This window comes from Pagrus pagrus (assembly GCF_965226575.1).
Source record: "Pagrus pagrus genome assembly, chromosome: 2".
NCBI classification, from domain to species: Eukaryota; Metazoa; Chordata; class Actinopteri; order Spariformes; family Sparidae; genus Pagrus; species Pagrus pagrus.
Window position 1 is genome coordinate 8,799,295 of NC_140186.1, and position 20,321 is coordinate 8,819,615.

General features: G+C 38.9%; 2 protein-coding genes across 2 annotated transcripts; both read right to left on the minus strand.

The window, feature by feature from the left end:
- Positions 1 to 287: 287 nt before the first annotated feature.
- Positions 288 to 5,959, minus strand: asah1b (N-acylsphingosine amidohydrolase (acid ceramidase) 1b). Its single transcript, XM_084376017.1, has 14 exons — positions 5,818 to 5,959; positions 5,664 to 5,710; positions 4,462 to 4,552; positions 4,187 to 4,273; positions 4,023 to 4,101; positions 3,864 to 3,938; positions 3,734 to 3,779; positions 3,495 to 3,639; positions 3,297 to 3,351; positions 3,133 to 3,214; positions 1,966 to 2,097; positions 1,567 to 1,690; positions 1,338 to 1,394; positions 288 to 1,004 (listed from the first exon to the last, which is right to left on the minus strand). Exons 1-14 carry the CDS (start codon positions 5,884 to 5,886, stop codon positions 915 to 917), a joined length of 1,179 nt encoding a protein of 392 aa, XP_084232143.1. The 5' UTR covers positions 5,887 to 5,959; the 3' UTR covers positions 288 to 914.
- A 2,934-nt stretch (positions 5,960 to 8,893) lies between these two features.
- Positions 8,894 to 18,968, minus strand: frg1 (FSHD region gene 1). The gene is made up of 9 exons (XM_084375622.1): positions 18,843 to 18,968; positions 17,801 to 17,868; positions 16,505 to 16,627; positions 14,491 to 14,548; positions 13,978 to 14,092; positions 12,459 to 12,563; positions 12,176 to 12,267; positions 9,908 to 10,018; positions 8,894 to 9,082 (listed from the first exon to the last, which is right to left on the minus strand). Exons 1-9 carry the CDS (start codon positions 18,899 to 18,901, stop codon positions 9,046 to 9,048), a joined length of 768 nt encoding a protein of 255 aa, XP_084231748.1. The 5' UTR covers positions 18,902 to 18,968; the 3' UTR covers positions 8,894 to 9,045.
- Between the last annotated feature and the right edge of the window lie 1,353 nt (positions 18,969 to 20,321).

Consider the following 20,321-nt stretch of genomic DNA (forward strand, 5'->3'; position numbering starts at 1 on the left):
TTCTTTGCCTCTACCATTAAACTGCAAGGATTTGCTGCTTCTTTGGCTGTGTGATAATAAACTGAAAACTTTGGGTTTTTTGGCTGTTTGTGGGTCAAAACAAGACATTTGCAAACAGCACCTTGAGCATTTCCCACTATTTTATAGACCAAATGATGTAAATACTTTTATATCATATAATTGAAATTTTAATTGCTGATGAAAATAATCATTAGGTGCAGACATCGAAGAACTTAATTCAACAAACAAACCACTCACATGGTAAAAATGACATCAGAGACAGAACCTTAAATTTGACAATAGTTTAATTAACCATCTTTAAAAATGAATAAGGGAGTGCCCAGCGATGAGGTACATCGAACAGTATCACTGCACAAAGTGGTCAGTCAATGAGGTGAGACAGACAACTAAGCTGTTAACACAGGACTACAAAAGTTAGTGCTAAAAAAACAAAACGCTACAGCAGGGCCACAGTGTGGAGGCACAAAATGGTGAGTGTGGGCTGGATTTGAGATTTTAACATAAAATGGAAAAATAATTTACAAGTGCATTCATCTCAGGGGTCCCTATGCCCGGGCTAAGCTCCACTGATAGACTCATCATGCAGTTATACACATAACAATTACAGTGAAACAAAGAAGGAAACATTTACAGTTTTTATCCATTTTTGTACCGATTTCCCTCACAACGGAAAAAAGTAGGATTTAGTATTTTCATTAAAGTATTCCTGAAAAATTAAGAAAAAGTCAAAATAACGTCACTGTTGAAACAAACTTTGGTTTATGTGATTAATCACTTGTGCAAACATTTAAAGGAACAAGTTTTGTTCCAAAATCAGCTGAACTCGTCTCCATCGCAGCTTCTCAACGCAGATATGCATCCACAAACTGATCAGGGTTCAGCAGGTCGGGCCGTTACCAGGGCATGCAGGGGTTCGGGCAGTCGCGGATGTACGACTCCAGGATACCCTCAGACACCTGCATCAGTGTTGTGTATGTCGTCAACTGTGGAAAACACAGCGAGAGAAATTTATTTACACTGAACTGCAGCCTAATGTCACCAAGCCATGAACCCAGACAGATTCCATAGTCTGACTGTCAATCTACCATTACACTCTCAGAACCCGTCCACATGTATAAGGGCATTTCTTAAAACATAGCCTTTTCTATGAGTTTTAGCCTTTTGAACTCTCAGACCACAGACCACTGACCTTAAGATGAGGGAACTGGATGTACAAAATGCTAACTTATTTCCAGGCTTTAGGAGTCATTCCTGAGGAACTCCGATGCAGGTGTCTGATTCAGATGAGAAGTGAAAAAAGTAGATCTGTGACTCACCTTGTTGAGAACCGGTTTGGTTGAGAGCACGTCGTACAGGGTCTTCAGTGAGATGTTCTAGAAAAGGAACAGATCAAAGGTGTCTTAACGCTCAGATTAAACAGGAAAGTAACGTATCAGACTTGTACTGAAGATCTACAATTCACATGACTGAGCTTTAACGACATCTGAAGACATTCACAGAATTTGTTCAGTTCTGTCACAAGAAGTTGGTTACATCAGCACTCACTTTCTGTGAAGTCTGGTTCATACACTTCATGGCAGGAGTTCTGCGATCGTCCAGGAACAAAGGCTCCTTCCAGTGATCGTAGTTTGTCTCCAGGACGAACCAGCGGTCCTGCTTCAGGTCAATCCTGAAATACAATAATTCAACAAAAGAAAAATAAACTCAACACGTGACAAGCAGCTAAACTAAGCAACTGGTTTGTGAAATTGAGTTAAGTCAGGTGATCTGAAACCATCAGCTGTCAACACTTCCTAGTTAAGCAAGTTTCACAAGAAAAGCTGCGTCATTGGGACTTTTGAGCCACACGCACGAGACCAGACACGGAAAAGGTTACAATCAGTCATTGTGTAGGTTATAGGCTTTAAATGCTCTACATTGTACAGAGTGAGCTCCAGTACTTACTCCAAGATATCAAGACTGAGCAGTCTGGACCTGGTGATGATGCAGCCTTGGCCCGTCTGGTTTCCTCCGAGGATGAAGTAGGCTGGAGCCAGCAGCTTGGTCTGAGCCAGGCTAGTTTTGGCTTCCTCGTAGCTGGTGAGAACAGGTCAAGACTCATTGTTTGGACACAGAGCGGACACTGTCGCCTCACGCAGAGAGGCTGTGTTCTGGAACAAACCGCTTCAACTCTGTTTTACAGAAGCTTAAAACTTTTTCTGTGAGCCACTTCCTTTCATTAAATTAAACTTTTATCTTCCATTATTTTACCCTTAAATCCTGTTTATGGTTCTTTTTATATTGCTTTGAGTTTTTTTTTTTTTTAATATCTTGTCTCTACTGTTTTATGTTAAGCATTGAATAGCCTTGCCGCTGGACTGTACGATACAGATTAATTTGCCTCTGAATTAATTACAGCCTTTTATTTAGGTACCCTGTGGAGCTTTTGTTGTAATATAAATGTTTTGTTTTTTGAAAGCATATCACATCATCTAAATCCTTTGGACTTAACAAACAAATGTCTCTGCCCAATAAAAACATTTGCAAAACCTTTTCTTAGTCTTTTGAAACGTTCGTCCTGTACATCAGTATCAATTTTGATGATCATTTTAGTCATTTTTCATGCCCAAACATTTCTTGAAACAGTAGATTTATTTAAGTTGCAAATTTTGTACAAAATACTTAAAAAATGAGCTCCACATCAATAAACTACTAATGATATAATATCAGTCACAAGGCCATGTTTCTACATTGACTACGTTGCTTTTTATAATTCAAGTACATTGTCCTGATCGTACTTTTTCTTGCAGCAGAGTACTTTTACAATGTAGTATTAGTATTTTTAGTTATAGGATTAGTTCACAGAAAAATTTCAATTCATTCTTCGTCATTAGCTGCTCTTCCCAACGCCGCCGAAAAATCTAGTCAGGTTTTGTAGTCCACGAAACATTTCTGGAGCATCACAGCAAAACAGTGGCGTAGCATTTTCTAAACAACCAAAATACTTCTTCCCCTAGTGTGTCCTCATGTACACGCAACTAGAACATGACATACTAATAATACAGGGACCTGCGACACAAGTGGCCAAAAACTCCACAATGTCCCTTTAAATTACAAAGAGGAATACTGTACCTATTTGCATTTTCTAGGACAGAGCGGGTGAGAAAGCTCATCCACATCCCATCTCTCTTTCCCAAGATCCACTCCAGGATTCCTGCATGTGAACAGATTTAGATGATGATGACTTAGAACACAAAATGGAGGCCGTCTCTGTTAATATGTGTGTAAATACTCACCGATGTATCCTCCATCCAGGCTAAAGCGTTCATTCATTGTCAGAGTGAATACGTGCTGGGGGGAGAAAGAAGAATCTTTTTAATATTTTCTTTCAACCAGAACATTGCAGGAAGTGCAAAACGACTTAACAGCCGCCATTGACGTTAAATTATATTTAATGCTGTTTGAACCTTCAGCTGTAATTCTAAATGACTTACAGGCTTGATGCCAGTCAGCATGCCAACATATCCAGCAAAGTTTGTAGACTTGAAGACGGTCTGGTTATTTTTCTTGAAGTCGAGGTTGACCACCAGAGGCTTCAGCTTCTCACTGATGATCCACGACTTGTTTTTCGCATCCCAGCTGTGAAGAGGCACAAGTCCGTCTCATGAGTGGTTACTTTACAAGATCAGAGTCCAGCTTATAAAGTGTGATTCTGGGCGGGCGTGATTCTTACCCCATAAATAATCCAAAATCCAGATTTCTACCATGAACAAGGTTACCTGTACAAAGGCCGAAAGCATTTTAATACTCATTAAGCATTATTTCAAGAAGGTTAATCAATCTGATCGTGGACAATGACTCACCCTTATCGTCTTCTGCAACTACTGATGTGCACACAGTGAACACCTCATAGAAGATGTTGAACAAGACGACTTCGCCTAAATTAGAAAATGGACGTCAGTGGGGCATTTTTTGTTTTAATGTTACTAAATTTAAAGTTGAAAACGTTAGTGTTTTCTTACCGAGAGGAACTCCTGAAGCAGCTGCAATTCCTTTGATTTCCTCACCATAAGGGTTTGGGAGAGTGTCCACCATCAGAGGCTGCAAACCATAATAAAACACAGTGTCCTAAAGCTTTTTGTGGCAATAAAAAGAGACAGAAACAGAGAGACAAAAAGAGACTCACCAGCGTGATGTCGACCAGCTCGATCAGCTTCCCACTGGGCACAAAGGCGTTGGCCAAGTCTCTGATGGCCTGAATCATGCTGACCAGCTTCAGAGAAAGAGATCACGAGGAAACATTTTAAAAAGTTGATATTTTTCTAAGACTATTTTTTTTCGATGATTGTTGACTGCCATCACATTGATAAAACTCTTCACGCAGACCATGTGGACCAAACTATGAATAATTTTTCATCTCTTTGAGAATGGGTTAGCCATTAAAATAAACAACTTTCTTACTTCGGTTTTCTTGTCAGTAATCAGAGCTGTCCATCTCTTGATGGGCGGCAAGTCTAGGTCCACTGTGTACCAACCGACCGCTCCCTTGAACCTGATTAGAAAGGAATAGATGTAAAACTAGTGAAGCATGACAATGCAACTAATGATATCCTACTGGCAAAAATCATTGATTAGATTAGACTGGACTCTGTTAAAAGGCATGCATTATTCTATATAACCAGTAAAACCTAGTTTAATCTAATGTGGAAACAAATAGAGTATAGGATAAAGTTGTTAGTTTAATTAATTTGCAGCAATTTAGGTAATTTTAGGCATTCATCAGGCAAAAATCCCCCAAAGGTTTCTGGCTTCAGCTTCAAACAAAACAAGCAATTAGCAGGTGTTACCTTTATACATTTTACACTCTTTATCGATCGTCTATATATCAAACAACTATTAGATAAATCACAAATCATTAGTAGCTTGATTAATAATTAAAGTAATGCTGCAGCCCTAGTCTGATTTCCTTAAAATGACTGGCATCATTACAAAAGTATGCTGCGTTCAAGTGCTGTTAGAAATGTAACTTTGACATTTATGCAACGGGAAAGAGAAAAACTGATGTAAACAAGTGAATCTTCCCTGAAATAAAAAAGAAAGAAGATTATCTACACTTGCCTGATGACTTTTGTTTATAGTTTGCTGATTTGCAGATTAGAGGAAGAAAGCTGTATTGTAAATGTATTCTCAATTAAACGCACACATCTTTTAGTTACAGATCTGTCACCTTTAATCCCGGCAGAGCTAACAGATCAATGGATTTAAACTCCTAAAGAGTCACAAAAGACTTTATATACTGTTCTCATAAGCTGGGCAGCACTTATTGTGCTGTGTCAACTGATATTAATGTGTACCGTTGGTGGATTGACTGATAAGTTAATGATCAGTGTTGGAATGACGCCTAAATGCACATTGTCTTCTCCTCCAGCAAAGGCTTTATGATATTAGGTTTCTCAAACAAACAGCAGCCATGACAAGGATAACAAACACTTGTGAATTTAGATGTTCAGGTTTTCGAGGAACACGTGAAGGCAACCTAGTTAAGTAGCAGTTGTAGTCGAGGCACAGACGTTACAAAACATATATTAGTGGTTCACATGGCTAACAAACTACGCAGTTACTTTCTGCTCTTTCTTTGACGATTGCCGATTTATGATACTTACGTAGGACCATTTGGTGGATACATTTCTGCTCGACAGTCTTCAGTATACTGTAAATTAAAGCACAAATACAGTTTAATGTAGTTAGACAACACACCCAGGCAATGACACAACACTGTGTTAAGCGTCACAGTGATAAGGCGGGAAAGTCGCTTACCGGTGGTATAAACTGTGTCGATGCGACGGTAAATAAAGCCGCTAAAATAAGAAATGCACAGTGACCCATTTTGGAGGATTTCACTCAAACTGTTGTTCGTCCTGTGTCGGTTCCTGACGAAGTTTCATGCGGAAGTTCCTGCGACTGTTTATCCCGTGACAGTGACCCTATTTTATGCACGAGAGGGGAAACCGGAAGCTCTAAACGAGACATAAATCTAATTTTATACAAATAAAAAACAAATAATTCATATGACATTTCGGCGAATACTGAAAACTAATTGAAATGTTTTTATTTTGTTCGCCATAAAAGCGAGATTCTTGGACAAAATGAGTAAAGACGTGATCTGGACACCCCTCTAAACAGCTACGCTAGTGGTTTGTTCCACACGGAAGTGAAGCTAAATAACATGACCACTCCGACCACTCACATGGTTGACTGCATTTATTTCCTCCTGTGACACCTGCTCATCTATAATAAAAAGTGTCTTAATATACCAGTTTCACACCGAGGGGAAGTTAGTTTTACATTTTACATTTAGTTATATAATCAGTTCGATAACAAACAATACACATCATATGCACCAAGTGATTAAAGCTGGTGGCAAAGAAGAAGAAAAACACTTTAAAGCTAAAGGAATAGTATGTGAAAATGGCAGCAGATTAAACAGAAACCCTTAGAGATAAATTCAATCTGTGGTCATCCAGATATACTGTATACTGATGTAAGTAACCTTTAAAAAACAGTGATGGAAAGTTCATTCAGGGCTCTGCTTAAAGCTGAAGTAGACAATTGTGGAGAAAGATAGTTGATTGTTGGGGCTCGTTCCCAGGTCATCAAATACTGATGCATTGTGTTGGCGACAGTCAGGTGGCTTTTTGAATACCTACCGAAAGCATCCGTATTTGACGATTTGGGAATAAGACCAAATAATCCACTATCATTCTCCAGTACTGTCTACTTAAGCTTTAAATTGGCAACTATCTTTGAGGTACTTGTACTTCACTTTCACAGGAATACATGTATTTTTTCCCTCCACCAGATTTATTTGAAATTGTCAGATAATAGTTCATCTTCATATTAAGATTTTAGATGAGACATGCATTATGATATAGCAAACAGTTTCAGAGGTCTATGATTTGTTTAACACAATAACAAAGATCTAAGAAAAGTTTAAAGAAGCCCAAAGTAATACAAAAAGAGCAAAAATTATGATGGACTTGTTTTTCCTTCTTTCATACGCCATTTATCGTCTCACAATTGCTCAGATTTATCTCGACTGTTTTGATGCGAGTTGCCAAGTTTTGGCTGTGGAGTTGTTTGCCTTTTCTTAAATTCAATGGAACAAGCTTCAATCAGCAATCAGCTCGCAGCACTCAAACACCAAACAGCCCTGTAATCCTCATTCACTCCTTGATGGCGACCCTGTATTGACAACTGCAACTCTATTCTCTTTGGTCTCCCTCTCAAGTGTCTTCTTAAACTTGGAAGTTGGTCCAGAAGTCTGCAGCCTGCATCATTACCAGAACTCCCTGCATAGATCATATCACTCAGGTTCCTCAGCAGCTTCACTGGCACCCTGATAAACATCGCATTGACTTTTCATATTCTGCTTCTCACCTTTAAGGCCCTTCATAACCTTGCTGCTCTGTATCTTCCTGAACTCCTTCATATATATACAGATCCTCGGAGACACAGATCATCTTCTGCCATCAAACTTACTACACCATCTGTCTTCTTGAGTACCACACGGTCCAGAGAGGCTTCAGCTGCTCTCCCCCACGCTTTTGGAACTTTCTCCCAGAAGACATCGGAAATACAAAATCCTGTCTCAAAACACTTAAAAAAAGAAAACTTGCATACTCTGTGTGATTCTGACTCCGTTTTAAAATCAAGATTTTATAACTTGTTATTGTTTTAACTTTTATGGTATACCATTGCTGCTTGTTTTTTTAGCTTGGTCTTGTAGGGTGTCCTTAAGTGCTTTGATAGGCACCTATAAACATAAATTATTATTGTTATTATTATTATTACAATGAGGGATGGAGTGTTACATAGCCTCTTACTTTTTTGGGTGACATTTATCCTGATTACACAAACTCACGGCAAACATCACACCAAATACTGTCAAACCGATTAGTCACAGTAAATGAATAATACATTCTGACCTTTCATTAGAGGTTAGGTAAAGGTCTGTTTTGGCAAGTTGTTTTCCCTGTGAGTATTACCAACCCCGTCATAGTTTATATAACATTATACTGACCATCCAATCACTGTATGGAACTACCAGTGTTGTATAAAGTACCCAAAAGTCACACTTTAGTAAATAAAATGTAAAACAAATGGACATTCTACTAGAAATATATTTATATATACAGTTTAATAAAAAATGCTACAGTTGAAATATGGATTATTTCACATCAATTGCATTTGGTATATCACCACATTGCACCGTTTGATCAGCTCCATCCTCCCACTGTCAATGTGAGCCTTCATGAACATTTTAAATGCGCAAGGGAGAGCTTAAAATAATCTGTTTTTCTAACATATTGAAAGTAAAGATATTGTGTTAAAATATTATTTAGGGAAAAGTGAAAGTCAACAATACAGATAGTACTTGAGTACAAGTCTGAAAGTATGTGATATTGAATGTACTTAAGTATCAAAAGTAATTTTCTGACCATAAATGTACTTTGAAAGTATCAAGTATCCAAAGTACAAGTAAATTTTACATAAACTTACATATGTGTACATACTGTATACTATGGGTCAACTCATTATAGGCCTGGCTGATTATTGGATCCAATAATCTGCATTTTTCTGATGATCAGTATCAGTGTGTTTTTTATTCAACTGTCAATAAAATAAATTACTTTAAAAAAAGTGACAATTTGGCTCCGATGCAGCCTGCAATCTGCAAGGTAACAAGTAACTGGAGTTATTAAATAAATGTAGTAAGTAAAAGGTACAATATGTGACACCAACATGTGGTATCCTAAAATCCATGTTTAACAGACAGTGAATCATTTACACAGAACAGTTGAATGGGTCACAGTGAGGATGAATCACAACAAAACTGATTTGACCATGTCATTTTATTCAAAATATTTTTTTAAAAACAACAATAACAAAAACAAACCGAACACTAAATGTAAGATCAAATGGCCAAATCTATAAAATCAAGACATTTACAAAGACATGATGGCAGTAATCTATAAAGCTGAGTCTTCACTTGCAGTACCTGTCTGCTTTCATTTTGCTTCTCCTGTAAAGAACACAAAGAGATGACATGTTACGTTCAGTGTCACAGTGTGTCAATACTGCGTTTAATCAATCGATTATCTGTTATCATTAAGTCAATATCAACGCCCCAAATCAATTTTTTTGAATTTGAAATCAGCCACAAATAAACTGTGACTTTTAAATGATAAATTTACAACTGTGTTGGTCTAAGTAACTGATTATTGTGTGTTTAACACGTTGTACAGTCAGTGGATATGCAGCTTTGTTTGTTGCTTCTGTTGACAAACAGATTATATGACAGCGTGCATAATTCTCACATATCCCACTTGTTACGAGTGCTAGGGTGATGATGTGAATATATTTCTCAGTTCTTTATAATGACAGCACAAGGCTCCCTGAACTAATTGCCTTTGAGCCTTCATTTGTTCAAATAACACATCTCCTGCTGCAAAGTAAACATAAAAAGATGAATGGAGGCTGGTCCAACTGGAGTGAGCATTACACTTTTATGTATGATTTTGGTCTGGATCAATAAAAAAACACTGATAAAGAAACATACTTTAGAAATGTGAAGTCTCCGACGTTTTGAATTTCATTTTTACTTAACCTCTCAGTTTTAGCTTAACATTTTAACCAGATTTTTTTCCCCAGAAGTGAGAATAATGATAGTCTTTGATGTATTTTTAAATTAAGCCCAAATCTGAGGGAATACCATAAGTGAAACAGCTTTGGTTTGGTTTTATGCCTGCTTGGATAAATCTCCTTTACACATGAAAGAACATTAAAGGAAGAGTGATAATAAAAATGAGGTGTTTGAGAATAATATCGAACGAGCTTATTTTCACACCTGTCAAGCAAAGCTTCGTGGAACTTCCCGTCTGTTCTGGCTCTCTTCAGCGTGGAGGTGTCGCCCTCATTAACCCTGAGCCGCCGATCTTGAAAACTTTGAAACTTCTTCCTGTAATTCGAACAGCAACAACAATCAGAGTATTACAAACGGACGTGCAAAGGTAAATGACAGTGAACTCCATTAACACACAAAAACACTGACATTTTCGCAACTTATCCTCCCCTGAGAACTGACACTGTCTTAGACGCTTAATATTTGAAAATATCCTGATAATGAGCCTAAGAATGAACTAAGGCACTGAATGTTGACAGTGGCAGCTAAATACCAATAAGTTGAATGGCTAATCCGACTCGCTGCCACAAATTAACATATTCTGTACCTTTATTTAAATATTAAGCTGAGGCTGAAAGTTTTATCAGGGATAACAGTGGAATTTATTAATGAGGGTGAAGGAATATCCTCTTTAATAATAAAGATTTCAGCTTTAAATTATGCATGTATATAAAGAAGCTCTGCCAGAAATTTAGCAAGGTATCACTGCACTGTTTTATCGGCTGTGAGGAATTTGTCCTCCCACTGTCGGCGTGAACCTTCATGAACATTTTAAATGTGCAAGGGAGAGCTTAAAATAATCTGTTTTTCTAACAGAAGCGATCTCAACAATATATTTAAATATCTACCACAACAGCGCCATAAACAACAGAGGCATCCAGTCAGAAACTTCCTCGATAGTTAGTTTCTCTTCGCTCTGCCTTTGTTTTATGATTCCCAGGCTGCATTCCATCCTGAAAGGCATTTTAGACGCTAAACACTACATCAAGACACAGGCTCAAGGGCAGCCATTATCAACATGTCAACATGATGAGTCCATTTCCCCAGCATTCATCCAAAACAATAATAGAGCCGCAACACAAGCCAAAGCATGCCAAGCAAAAAAAAAAACAGCTTCAGACGTATTGCCTGGGACTTAATAGGCCGCAGACGGGCCGTATATAAAACACTTGCAGCATCGGAAGCTGAAATGTAGCGTTGCCTGCTCTCTCATCCCACACAACAGCAGACCATCAATTGCATCTTTAAAGGCGCAGGACTGATGAGGCAGGTCGCTTCAAGGCGTGATCTCTTATCCGGGGATGTGATTTTGTTGTCAAATCTTATCGGTGCACACCGACACAATGTGTAGATAATGGGAAGGAAATCACTGTTTTTCTCCGCACTCAGATTGAAGTGCTTTGGCACTTGTATCAAATGGGGCTGAAAGGTGTATTACTTAAAACGTAAAACGTCAAGCTGTTGTGAAACATGAAGTATAATTATTGTTACAATGTGACAGCAGCTTAAAGACAAATACCACTTAAATAAAATCACTGCAAACCACTAAAAAAGGACAAACAATAGGGGTGTAACAATTCACAGATATAACTTTAAACTCTTTTTTAATTTTACCCAGTATTTAAACATAATATTCACTCCGAGTTCATAATGTGCAGCAACACACGTCATTTCAAAGGATCTAAACATCTTCATGACAACTAAGCAACTCATCTGCTGAGAAAGGCCGAAGGATCTGACTGAAAACTTCAGAAACACAAAGTCAGTGGACCTAGTGTTGAGAAACTCTATGTCAAATCTATTAGTTGTTAACAACATATAGAAAACTATAATGGCACTCAGTACAACGCATACCTCCACCTAGGCCCAACAGTCCCCTTTATCAATCAAGCCTACGCCCTGTATCGCAATGTTCTGTTCAGTAGTTTTTGTGTAATCCTGCTGACGACCAACCAACCAACCAACCAACCAACCAACCAACCAACCAACCAACCCAGAACATTTATTTCCGTTTTAATTATTGTTTGCATGTTTTTTTGCCCTGTCTGTATCTGTATGTATTTAACGTTGTGTGTGACAGCACGGCTGCACACTGTGTAAACATGTTGACTGCAGAGCAGCCAGGACTAAAGTTTTTCATGGATCTGGTGACATTTGAACACATATGACAATTAATTTATCAACCAAGTCAAGTCCAGGAATAAAAGCTATGTTTGTAAAACCTTTGTTAGGGACATAATGTCAGAAAGGAGTTTATTACACTCTCTAATTTGTGCACATTAGCAGCACTATTGAGCCTAGAAGATGGTGAGACACAGTTAATATTAAAGTTTAATGCAGAGAGAAGCCAACATGGGTTTCCTTCATTAGTTATTGATAGGGCTGCATGCATGTTAAGTCAGAGCTAAAGTAATCACAGCAGAGGTTACGTACACATAGTTGACCTCACAAGACTTCACGTTGCCCCTGTCCTCCTCTGCAATGTCATCTTTACGCCTGGGCTCTCGTTCCGCGGTCGATCTGATCTGTTCATCATTCAGGGGAGAAAAAACAGAAAGAAGTTTTGCATTTAATATCAATACCTTGAACTCCCCTGAAGCGAGGTCACAAACATTTACCCCTTCCATCTCCACTGTCAGGACCCCACAGAGATTGCATGCTTAAAAAGAAAAGGATTAACATGCATCCTTGTGGAAGGGCACAATTTACACATCACCTTCAGCATCTCGCCATCCCCTGCTGTCTTGCTCTTAGCCTCGATGTCCCCACTGTCACTGTAGGAGATGAAACAGCTATTTGCTGCCAGGAGAGCCATTTTGCCCTGAGGCAGAACAGAAAGAAGACAGTGGAGGAAGCAGTAGATTAGATAGAATTGCGGTGGGATTGGTTGTTGTGACAGGCATGAAAGGTTGCCTGATATTTGATGTAAGAGAGTCTCAAGGTTGTGCCGGGCAGGTTGTTTATAGGTTCAACAAAGCATCAAGGCGAGCAGTGCGCGACAGTGATAAGGTAGATGCATTCTGCATAATGAATTAGCTGTTCCTGACGACAACGCACCGTTATCTCTCACGGGCTAAACTCAAATCAGACACGAGGCGAGCCGTGAAAGACTAAAATATCAGTCCCTTACTGTATGATGTGCAAAAAATATTATAATATAAATATATTCAGGCAATAGTTAATCATATGGGCACCACGAGAAATAAGAAAATATAAAAGATGCAAATACATTTTAATAAGTTAGAGCTATTACATTATCCATATGATATTTATTTCAGCATTCTTTTGTCTGTTTAGACATTTGAAAAGCTGGTATTCTGTGACATTTTGGCATTATTGCTTGAAAAAAATGACTAAGTAGTTAATAGTTTCCGATCACTTTACTGTTGAGCAACTTATCGATTAAAAGTGTGATCGATTCAGCTCTACTTGTATTGAAGGGTTATCGATGTATGATACCGAGGGAAATTATAAATTCTCTGCCGATAATGTATTTACAGCCGATAAATACAGCTGATACTACAAAGCCATATTACTGTCACTGACTTAACAAGTGCAACATCTACACACTCCAACACAGTGGCGGATGATCTGAGTCTTTTCAACAGCTGAGGTGCACACAAAGAGAGTCGAGGCTCACTTGGGGAAAGCTGTGATTTTTATCGATGTGCCCTCAATACACACCTCTCTTAGAAGATGTCTAAGTTTGAGTCTAAATCTTACTCTTTCATTATACTCGTAATCATTTTGCCCATAAACCTGGTAACTCTCGCCCCCTAAAAAGGAACTGAACCATACGACGCGTCTCGCTTCGTAGCGCTGTAATTCTCATCACTTCCACGCAGTCTACCAGAGAGAGAGTCCAATGTGTCATCGCTGCAATTTGCACAACATGTTCCGGAAACGTTCTGAGAGGAGGTGAACAAAACACAACAGCAGTTTTAACACAACAAATCTAATTAGAGTTATGGAATATTAAATCATCCATCTTTGCTTCATACATCTGAGCATTTCTTATGCTCAGGTGTGCATTAAACTACAGGTATCAGCCATGAGTGGTAGGTATTTATCGGTAACGGCTCAAAAAACTCCATATCACACAACCTGAAATACATCTCGGGTATTACCCTGTATTTGAGACCTGCTTCTTCGTTATTTCAATTTACCTGCCGGCCAAGAGGGTTAAATGTAGGTATGCACCCAGGGAAAGGAGAAACTATATAAGATCCACTCACCTCCTGAAAGACCGGTTCCCATTGTTCCCTGGAGCCGATGGCATCGGAGCGCCCCACCACCAAACCCTCAGAGTTGATACCCAGGTACTTGCCATATCCAGACTTCAAGGCTATCCTGCAACAGCAAAAATGACCAAATTAAATATTCAATGGAGGGCACAGGCACAACCTTTACAATGCCTTAAAAAAAGAAAACATAAAAAAGGCTGATCTGATGTTTATTGGGAAAGCCAATATGTGTTATTTCTGTGGCTATACAGAATTGCTTTGTCTTCATGACAGGAAAGGTTAAATAAAGTCCGCAGAGAGTTCACCAGAGATCCAACAGCTAAAGAAATCGCTCCAGAAGGAGCAGTCCTCCACAAAGAGAGGCTAGAGGGGCTCATGGAAGGGTAAATTACTCTTGTACATCTCGACACAATAAGAGGCCCCTGCAGAAGCCTGGTATTAAATCTGTTGGTGAAGCAATATCTGCGGATGCAAATACACTGTATTTTGTCTCTGCGTACTCACCTTGAGTCTGACACCTTGATGGCAGTAAACTGTTCTGGAGGGTCAGGTCCTTCATCCTCTGAAACACATCAAACAATGTTTACCTTTTAAAGATTTTGCGGTTTTTAGTGTTTCTTTGCAAATGTCTTTATCTTGGTCCATACACAGAAATAATACATTTTCCCCTTGTTTGTTGTGTTGTGTTTTAATATTCTCTAATTCTGAACACTGATCTTTCAGCTTCTGCCACATTAAAAACAACCATTTAGTATTTAATTAATTGTTGTGTAACAGTTATTGCCATTAGTGCCACAATCAAATATGCATAATTTCTTCTCACATCAAGTTCCTTGAGAGCTGCCTCCCATTTTAGTTATGCATTCTTGTAATTAATAATTCAAACCCTCTGGCTAGGTAGTGCTGCGCTGATCTGGGTCCAATTCACCAGCAATGAGACATGGAAGGAACTGTTGTGCTGCATTTAAATGCTTGCTTTATTTTAAACTGATGTCTCTTGGGCTCTTCACGATTTTATAAATCTGATCTGCCTGTAATTAGGTCACTTCCTGACCTTTAAAATAAATCAAACTTCTGCATAATTTGTAGTGCTTCAAACAGGGTTCAGGTCAAGGGAGCGCCGAGCCTGCGAGGCGTTAACGAGGAAAGCATTAATAAACTAGAGGCAAAATGTGACATAAGATGCTTTTTCAAAAGGCTAATTATCTTTGAAAAATGTCAGATGGTGACCCTCAGAGTCGGCTAAGAGAAAATCAGTGTGTTTCCTCTGACCTGCAGGTGAATGTGGACATATTTTTCCGTTTTCTAAAGTGCTGCATCATCTACAGCGTGGCTCCTGTGCAGACGATCCAGTCAGGAGGGGGAAATCTCTAATCTCTGTTTCTATACAGCTAGCTCGCATCCTCTTTCATCTCCTAGAAACGAGCTTACGTGCATGCCGAGGATGAGGACCCACGTAGGGAATTGGGATGTTTCGATCTCCCAGCCATTTTCACTGGTTCTCACAGAACGTGGGCTGAATTAATTGTTTGTAGCGGCTGAATGGGCACCGCTACCTCAGAAGTGCCTGAAGGCAGAAGTGAGCGAAAGCTCTGAGTTAGCTCTGTCCTTACCCTCAACTCAACCCCTGTTCAGCCTTTTCAGTCTGGTGTCTGGATTTACTACTTAAATACGTACTGCTTTGTGGACTGAAAGCCCCACAACGCCTGGAGCATACAGTAAACGGGTATCCCAAAGTTTGCCCAACTTTGGGATAAGTGCAAAAATGTAGAATTGCATCTTCATTTAAAACAGCTGACATCCTACATGGTGCTATTTTTCCATTATGACGCTACTCTGCAATTGCTCCCAGGTAGAGCCCCACTCTTTTCTCCTGTGCTACATACATCGTCCTTGGTGAGGTTGGGTGACACTGATCATCATAATCATAAATGATTTATGCCAACATTAGTATGCAAATGACAAAGAAAAGCGTCACTCCTCACATTTGAGAAGCTGGAAACAAAAAAATGCAGCGCTTGATAAAGTTTGAAAATGATTAATAGATTATCATAATAGCTGCTGATTATTTTGCTCTTGATTGACTTATTATTAAATCAAGTAATCATTGCAGCTCACATTCAAACATATAAAGCAAAGACCTTGATTAGTAATTTTGTTTGTATTCATTAACTGGACAATTCTGAAAACGGTGTTCAAAAACAGTAACATTACTATACAATTCAGTTTGAAGTACAATAACACTGAATCATTGCCCAGACAAGCAGTCAAGAGTATTATTTCATGTTCTGCTACAAAACATAACCTAAAAAAAACCCAAAATGTGTCCTGTTCAGGTTCAGAAATGCTCCTGGAAATAAAAATTAATAGTTGAAATCTTTGTAAAATACTTGTAACATCCGATTGTGAATCTATCGAGTGCGAAGACAGAAATATGACCTGCAGCATCAACACAGCAGTTCTCATGCACAGAACTAAATGTTTGAAATGACTCTGTCACTACAATGCATCCTCTTACCGTTGTGTGGTGCACCGACTGTGAAGAGCCCGCTGTCCAGGGCATGGATGTACGAGTTGTTCTGCATCTCTATGGCAATCATTCCAGTGATTTCCCCGAAGCTGCCGACAGCCCACCAGCCACCTGGTGAGAAAAATCCATGTTGAAAGCTATAACATTAAGGCTCAGGATCCACTCAGAGGAGTAGCAGAAATACAGTTTTACTTCTAGCTTCTGAACCTTATGACATACAGTCAGGGTGACATTACAACAGCATTAGTACTGTAAAGAGGCTCCTGGCTGTTGTGTCTGTCGTTGCATCATTTGTAACTCGACCACTGCAGCTTTTGAAATCTCTTTTAAAAGGTAAAATCTATGATCTACATATAAACACAATGGCCACCTTGAACCTTAACATATCTCACCCATCTACAGTAGATGCTACAAGAATATTCACTTTCTTAAGGAGAGGTTAATGGGACATAACATTTGGTTGGCTTCTGCAACACAGATTCGAAAACAGTTTAGCCGCTATGTTACACGTAAATTAAAACAGAACTGAATGATTTGCAAACCTTTTCGGCCTACATTTAATCAAATACAGCACAAAGACAATGTTCAATCTGAAACTATAAGCTCATTCTCAATGCAATGCCTGCAACACCATTCAAAAAAGTTTGGACAGGAGATTTTTTACCACTGTGTTACATCACCTTCTTTTCTTCTTTTAACAACACTGCGGGTTTGGGAAGCGAGAACACAAATTATTGACGTACTGAAACTGAAATTCTTTCCCATTCTTGCTTGATGTATGACTTCAATTGCTCAACAGTCCAGGATCTCTGTTGTCGATTTTGTGCTTCATAATGCACCACACATTTTCAATAGTCTGGAATTGTATCTTCCTTAGACCAGAAGACATGTCGTCCACGATTTCCAAAAACACTGAAATGTTGACTCATTAATTTGCATCAGTCCATGTCAGATGAGCTCGGGGCCCAGAGGAGTTGGCTGAGTTTCTGGATGTTATTGATGGCTTTTGCTTTACAAGGTGGAGGCTTAACTTACATTTGTAGATGCAGCTGTAACTGTGTTTAGTATTTAGTAGTCTAGTAGTATTCAGTATGAGAGTGTATCTACAAAAAACAACAAAGTTAGAACATTAAACATCTTTTCTTTGTGCTGTAGTCAATTACAGGTACAGGTCGAAAATGATTTGCAAGTCACTGCATTCTTTTTTTATCTAAGTTTTAAACGGCGCCGTAACTTTTTTGGAAAGGGGGTTGTGTAATTTAGAAATACAGTCTATACACCTACCAACAACATCAGGTTTTTGTTCTTCATCATCCGCTTTTCTCTTCCTATCCTTATGCTTCTTCTTTTTCCTGTGAAAATACACAATAAAACATTTTTAAAAATGTCTGCATTTGTAATGAGCTTAAAATGTTTAATCAAACCTCGCAGGTGGGTGAGCTGGTTTGTGGAAAGTGAATACATTTTCCTTGATATTGCAACTGTGATAATGCAACCTTCAAGATCATGAAGTTGTTGTTATGTATTACGGTTCTAGGACACGAAGCTGCAGCACCTTCAGACAACACTGAATCTTGTTAACCTGAAAGGTGCACTGTGTAGTTTCGGAGAAGAAATCTGAATCAGAAGACAAATAGTCTTCAGTCTTCATTGACTGATATTTTATTTCCTAAACTAAACAAACAAAGTCTCTTTGATTTCATGGCTGAATAAACTCGTAAGTGAAACAGAACACAAGGCTGAAGTGCTTTTATTTATTTTTCCATTCAAATGATGGGACCTCTTGTCATCTATTTTTACTTGGACTTCACTAATATGCTCTGACATAACCTTACAGTATAAACAAATATTAAGAGGCTTTCTTTGTCTAAAGTTAAGGTAAACCACGTCAACCTAAATCAACCTATTTTACATTTCTGACGTTATCTGCTGCTTAAACTATATTTGGACAAAGTCAGGTAGTTTGTTTAAAGTTGGACCACAGTTGTTGTGTTTGGCTAATGGCTAGCCAAAGAAGGGGGACTAGCGTGTTAGCTAGCTACAGCTAACTTATGAGAGTGAGTTTTAAGCTCTGCGGCAGCCTTCTTCATGATAGTAGCTGACAGGCTTTTATATGCAACACTAACTTAGGATGCAGTGGAAGAAATATCTGCATACAAGTCTGCATTAGCAGACTGGTTTAATCAAAAATAAGGCTAAGGCTAATGCGCCAAACACATTAGCCGTAGCTATCTTTAGCACAACTATGATGCAAACCTAGTTAGTTAGCTTCGAGTACAACTGCAGGTTGTAGCGATTAATGTTACTGAATAAAAGACACACTCACCCTTTGTTAAGACCTTTTAAAACCAGTTTGGTTGATTTTACGCGAGAATATTCAGCCATCGCTTCACCCAGTGGTTAGCACGGCTACTAAACAGTGTGCAAGTTGTGTTTCCTGACTGGGGACGCAACTACGGCGGCCGCGGAGGCACACTCAAAGTCGGATCCAAACCTCATTGAAACAGTCTATGATTTCGACCTAAAACTGTCCCACTACCGACTTCATCTCAGGGAAATCATGCATAGGATACTTTAATACACTTACAGAACATGAAAAGTACTTAAATATAAATACCTGTAGACCTTAAATCAACACTACAGTCAACATAACATTGTAATCTGACAGTCTTGCACAGAATATCCCCACCAATTTGTGAAATTGTTTGAAATTGCTGTTGACACTTTGCAATAGAGGTGTCGAAACATTTGCATTTACTTTGCTGACTTTGAAATAAGTTTGGGTGTGATATTTTATCACCTGTGACCAGACGGTGAAGCTCCCCCACACAGTCATACCCTGACAGTGTTTTATCCTGATGTGCACCTTTGGGTGATTTTTAAATATCCATGCTGGTCTAATACACAGTCAAGTTGGAGAGAGGAGAGACTGATCACTGCTGACGTTCAACACCCTGTGCATCACACTGACTGAATGTTTCTTTCATATAACATATTTAATCATAGCAGATCATAAATCATAAAAGACATGTTATTATTACATATATTAGGATGAGGTCAGAGTCAGAAGTATTGGCATTTGTTAAATGTGAAATGTTCTCTGAGTCAAACCTTGAGACCTTTCCCTCCATCGCAATCAGCTGGTCGGCATTCAGTGGAGTTGACCTCAAGGATTCATGGATGGTGTCCTCAAATAACTGTATATGCTAATGTTGCCTCATTTAGCAGGAATGGCCCAATCAGGAGCCTGTGACAGGAGGTAATAAATCACTTGTGGACACTGTGAGAAGTAAAATAAATTAGACAGTGGCTTGTGTTATCTGCTCACTGCAGTAAAATTCAACTAGTAAGAACTCAATCATCGAACAACAAAAAAAAAAAAAGTGGACAGAGTGGAGAAAAACTGATGAGGGCTGCCCGAAACCAGCCAGACACGCCATAATAACTCCAGCACAACAACATGTCTTAACTGTTGCCGGAGAGAAACTACTGTAATACCCCAGCGAGACTCCTGGTGTTGCTGTATGTGAGGAAAAGTTGTCTAATGGAAGATTAATCTGGTCAGAAAAGTCTCATAAGCTTTAGGGAAGTTAGCCAGTGGGGTTTACAGAAGTCATGAATCAACATTTTACCCTGCCTGAGCTGAATCCCACTCGTACTTCCTCTGTCATTTGTCAAATTCAATGATACTTTGACAGCAGTCCCTGTTGCTGATGGGATTAAACAGTCATAACTTGCACTGAGAGAGCTGAGTGGTTAAGCCCATAAGTACTTAAAAAGAGCTGAAGGAAGACGGCGTCAAGCA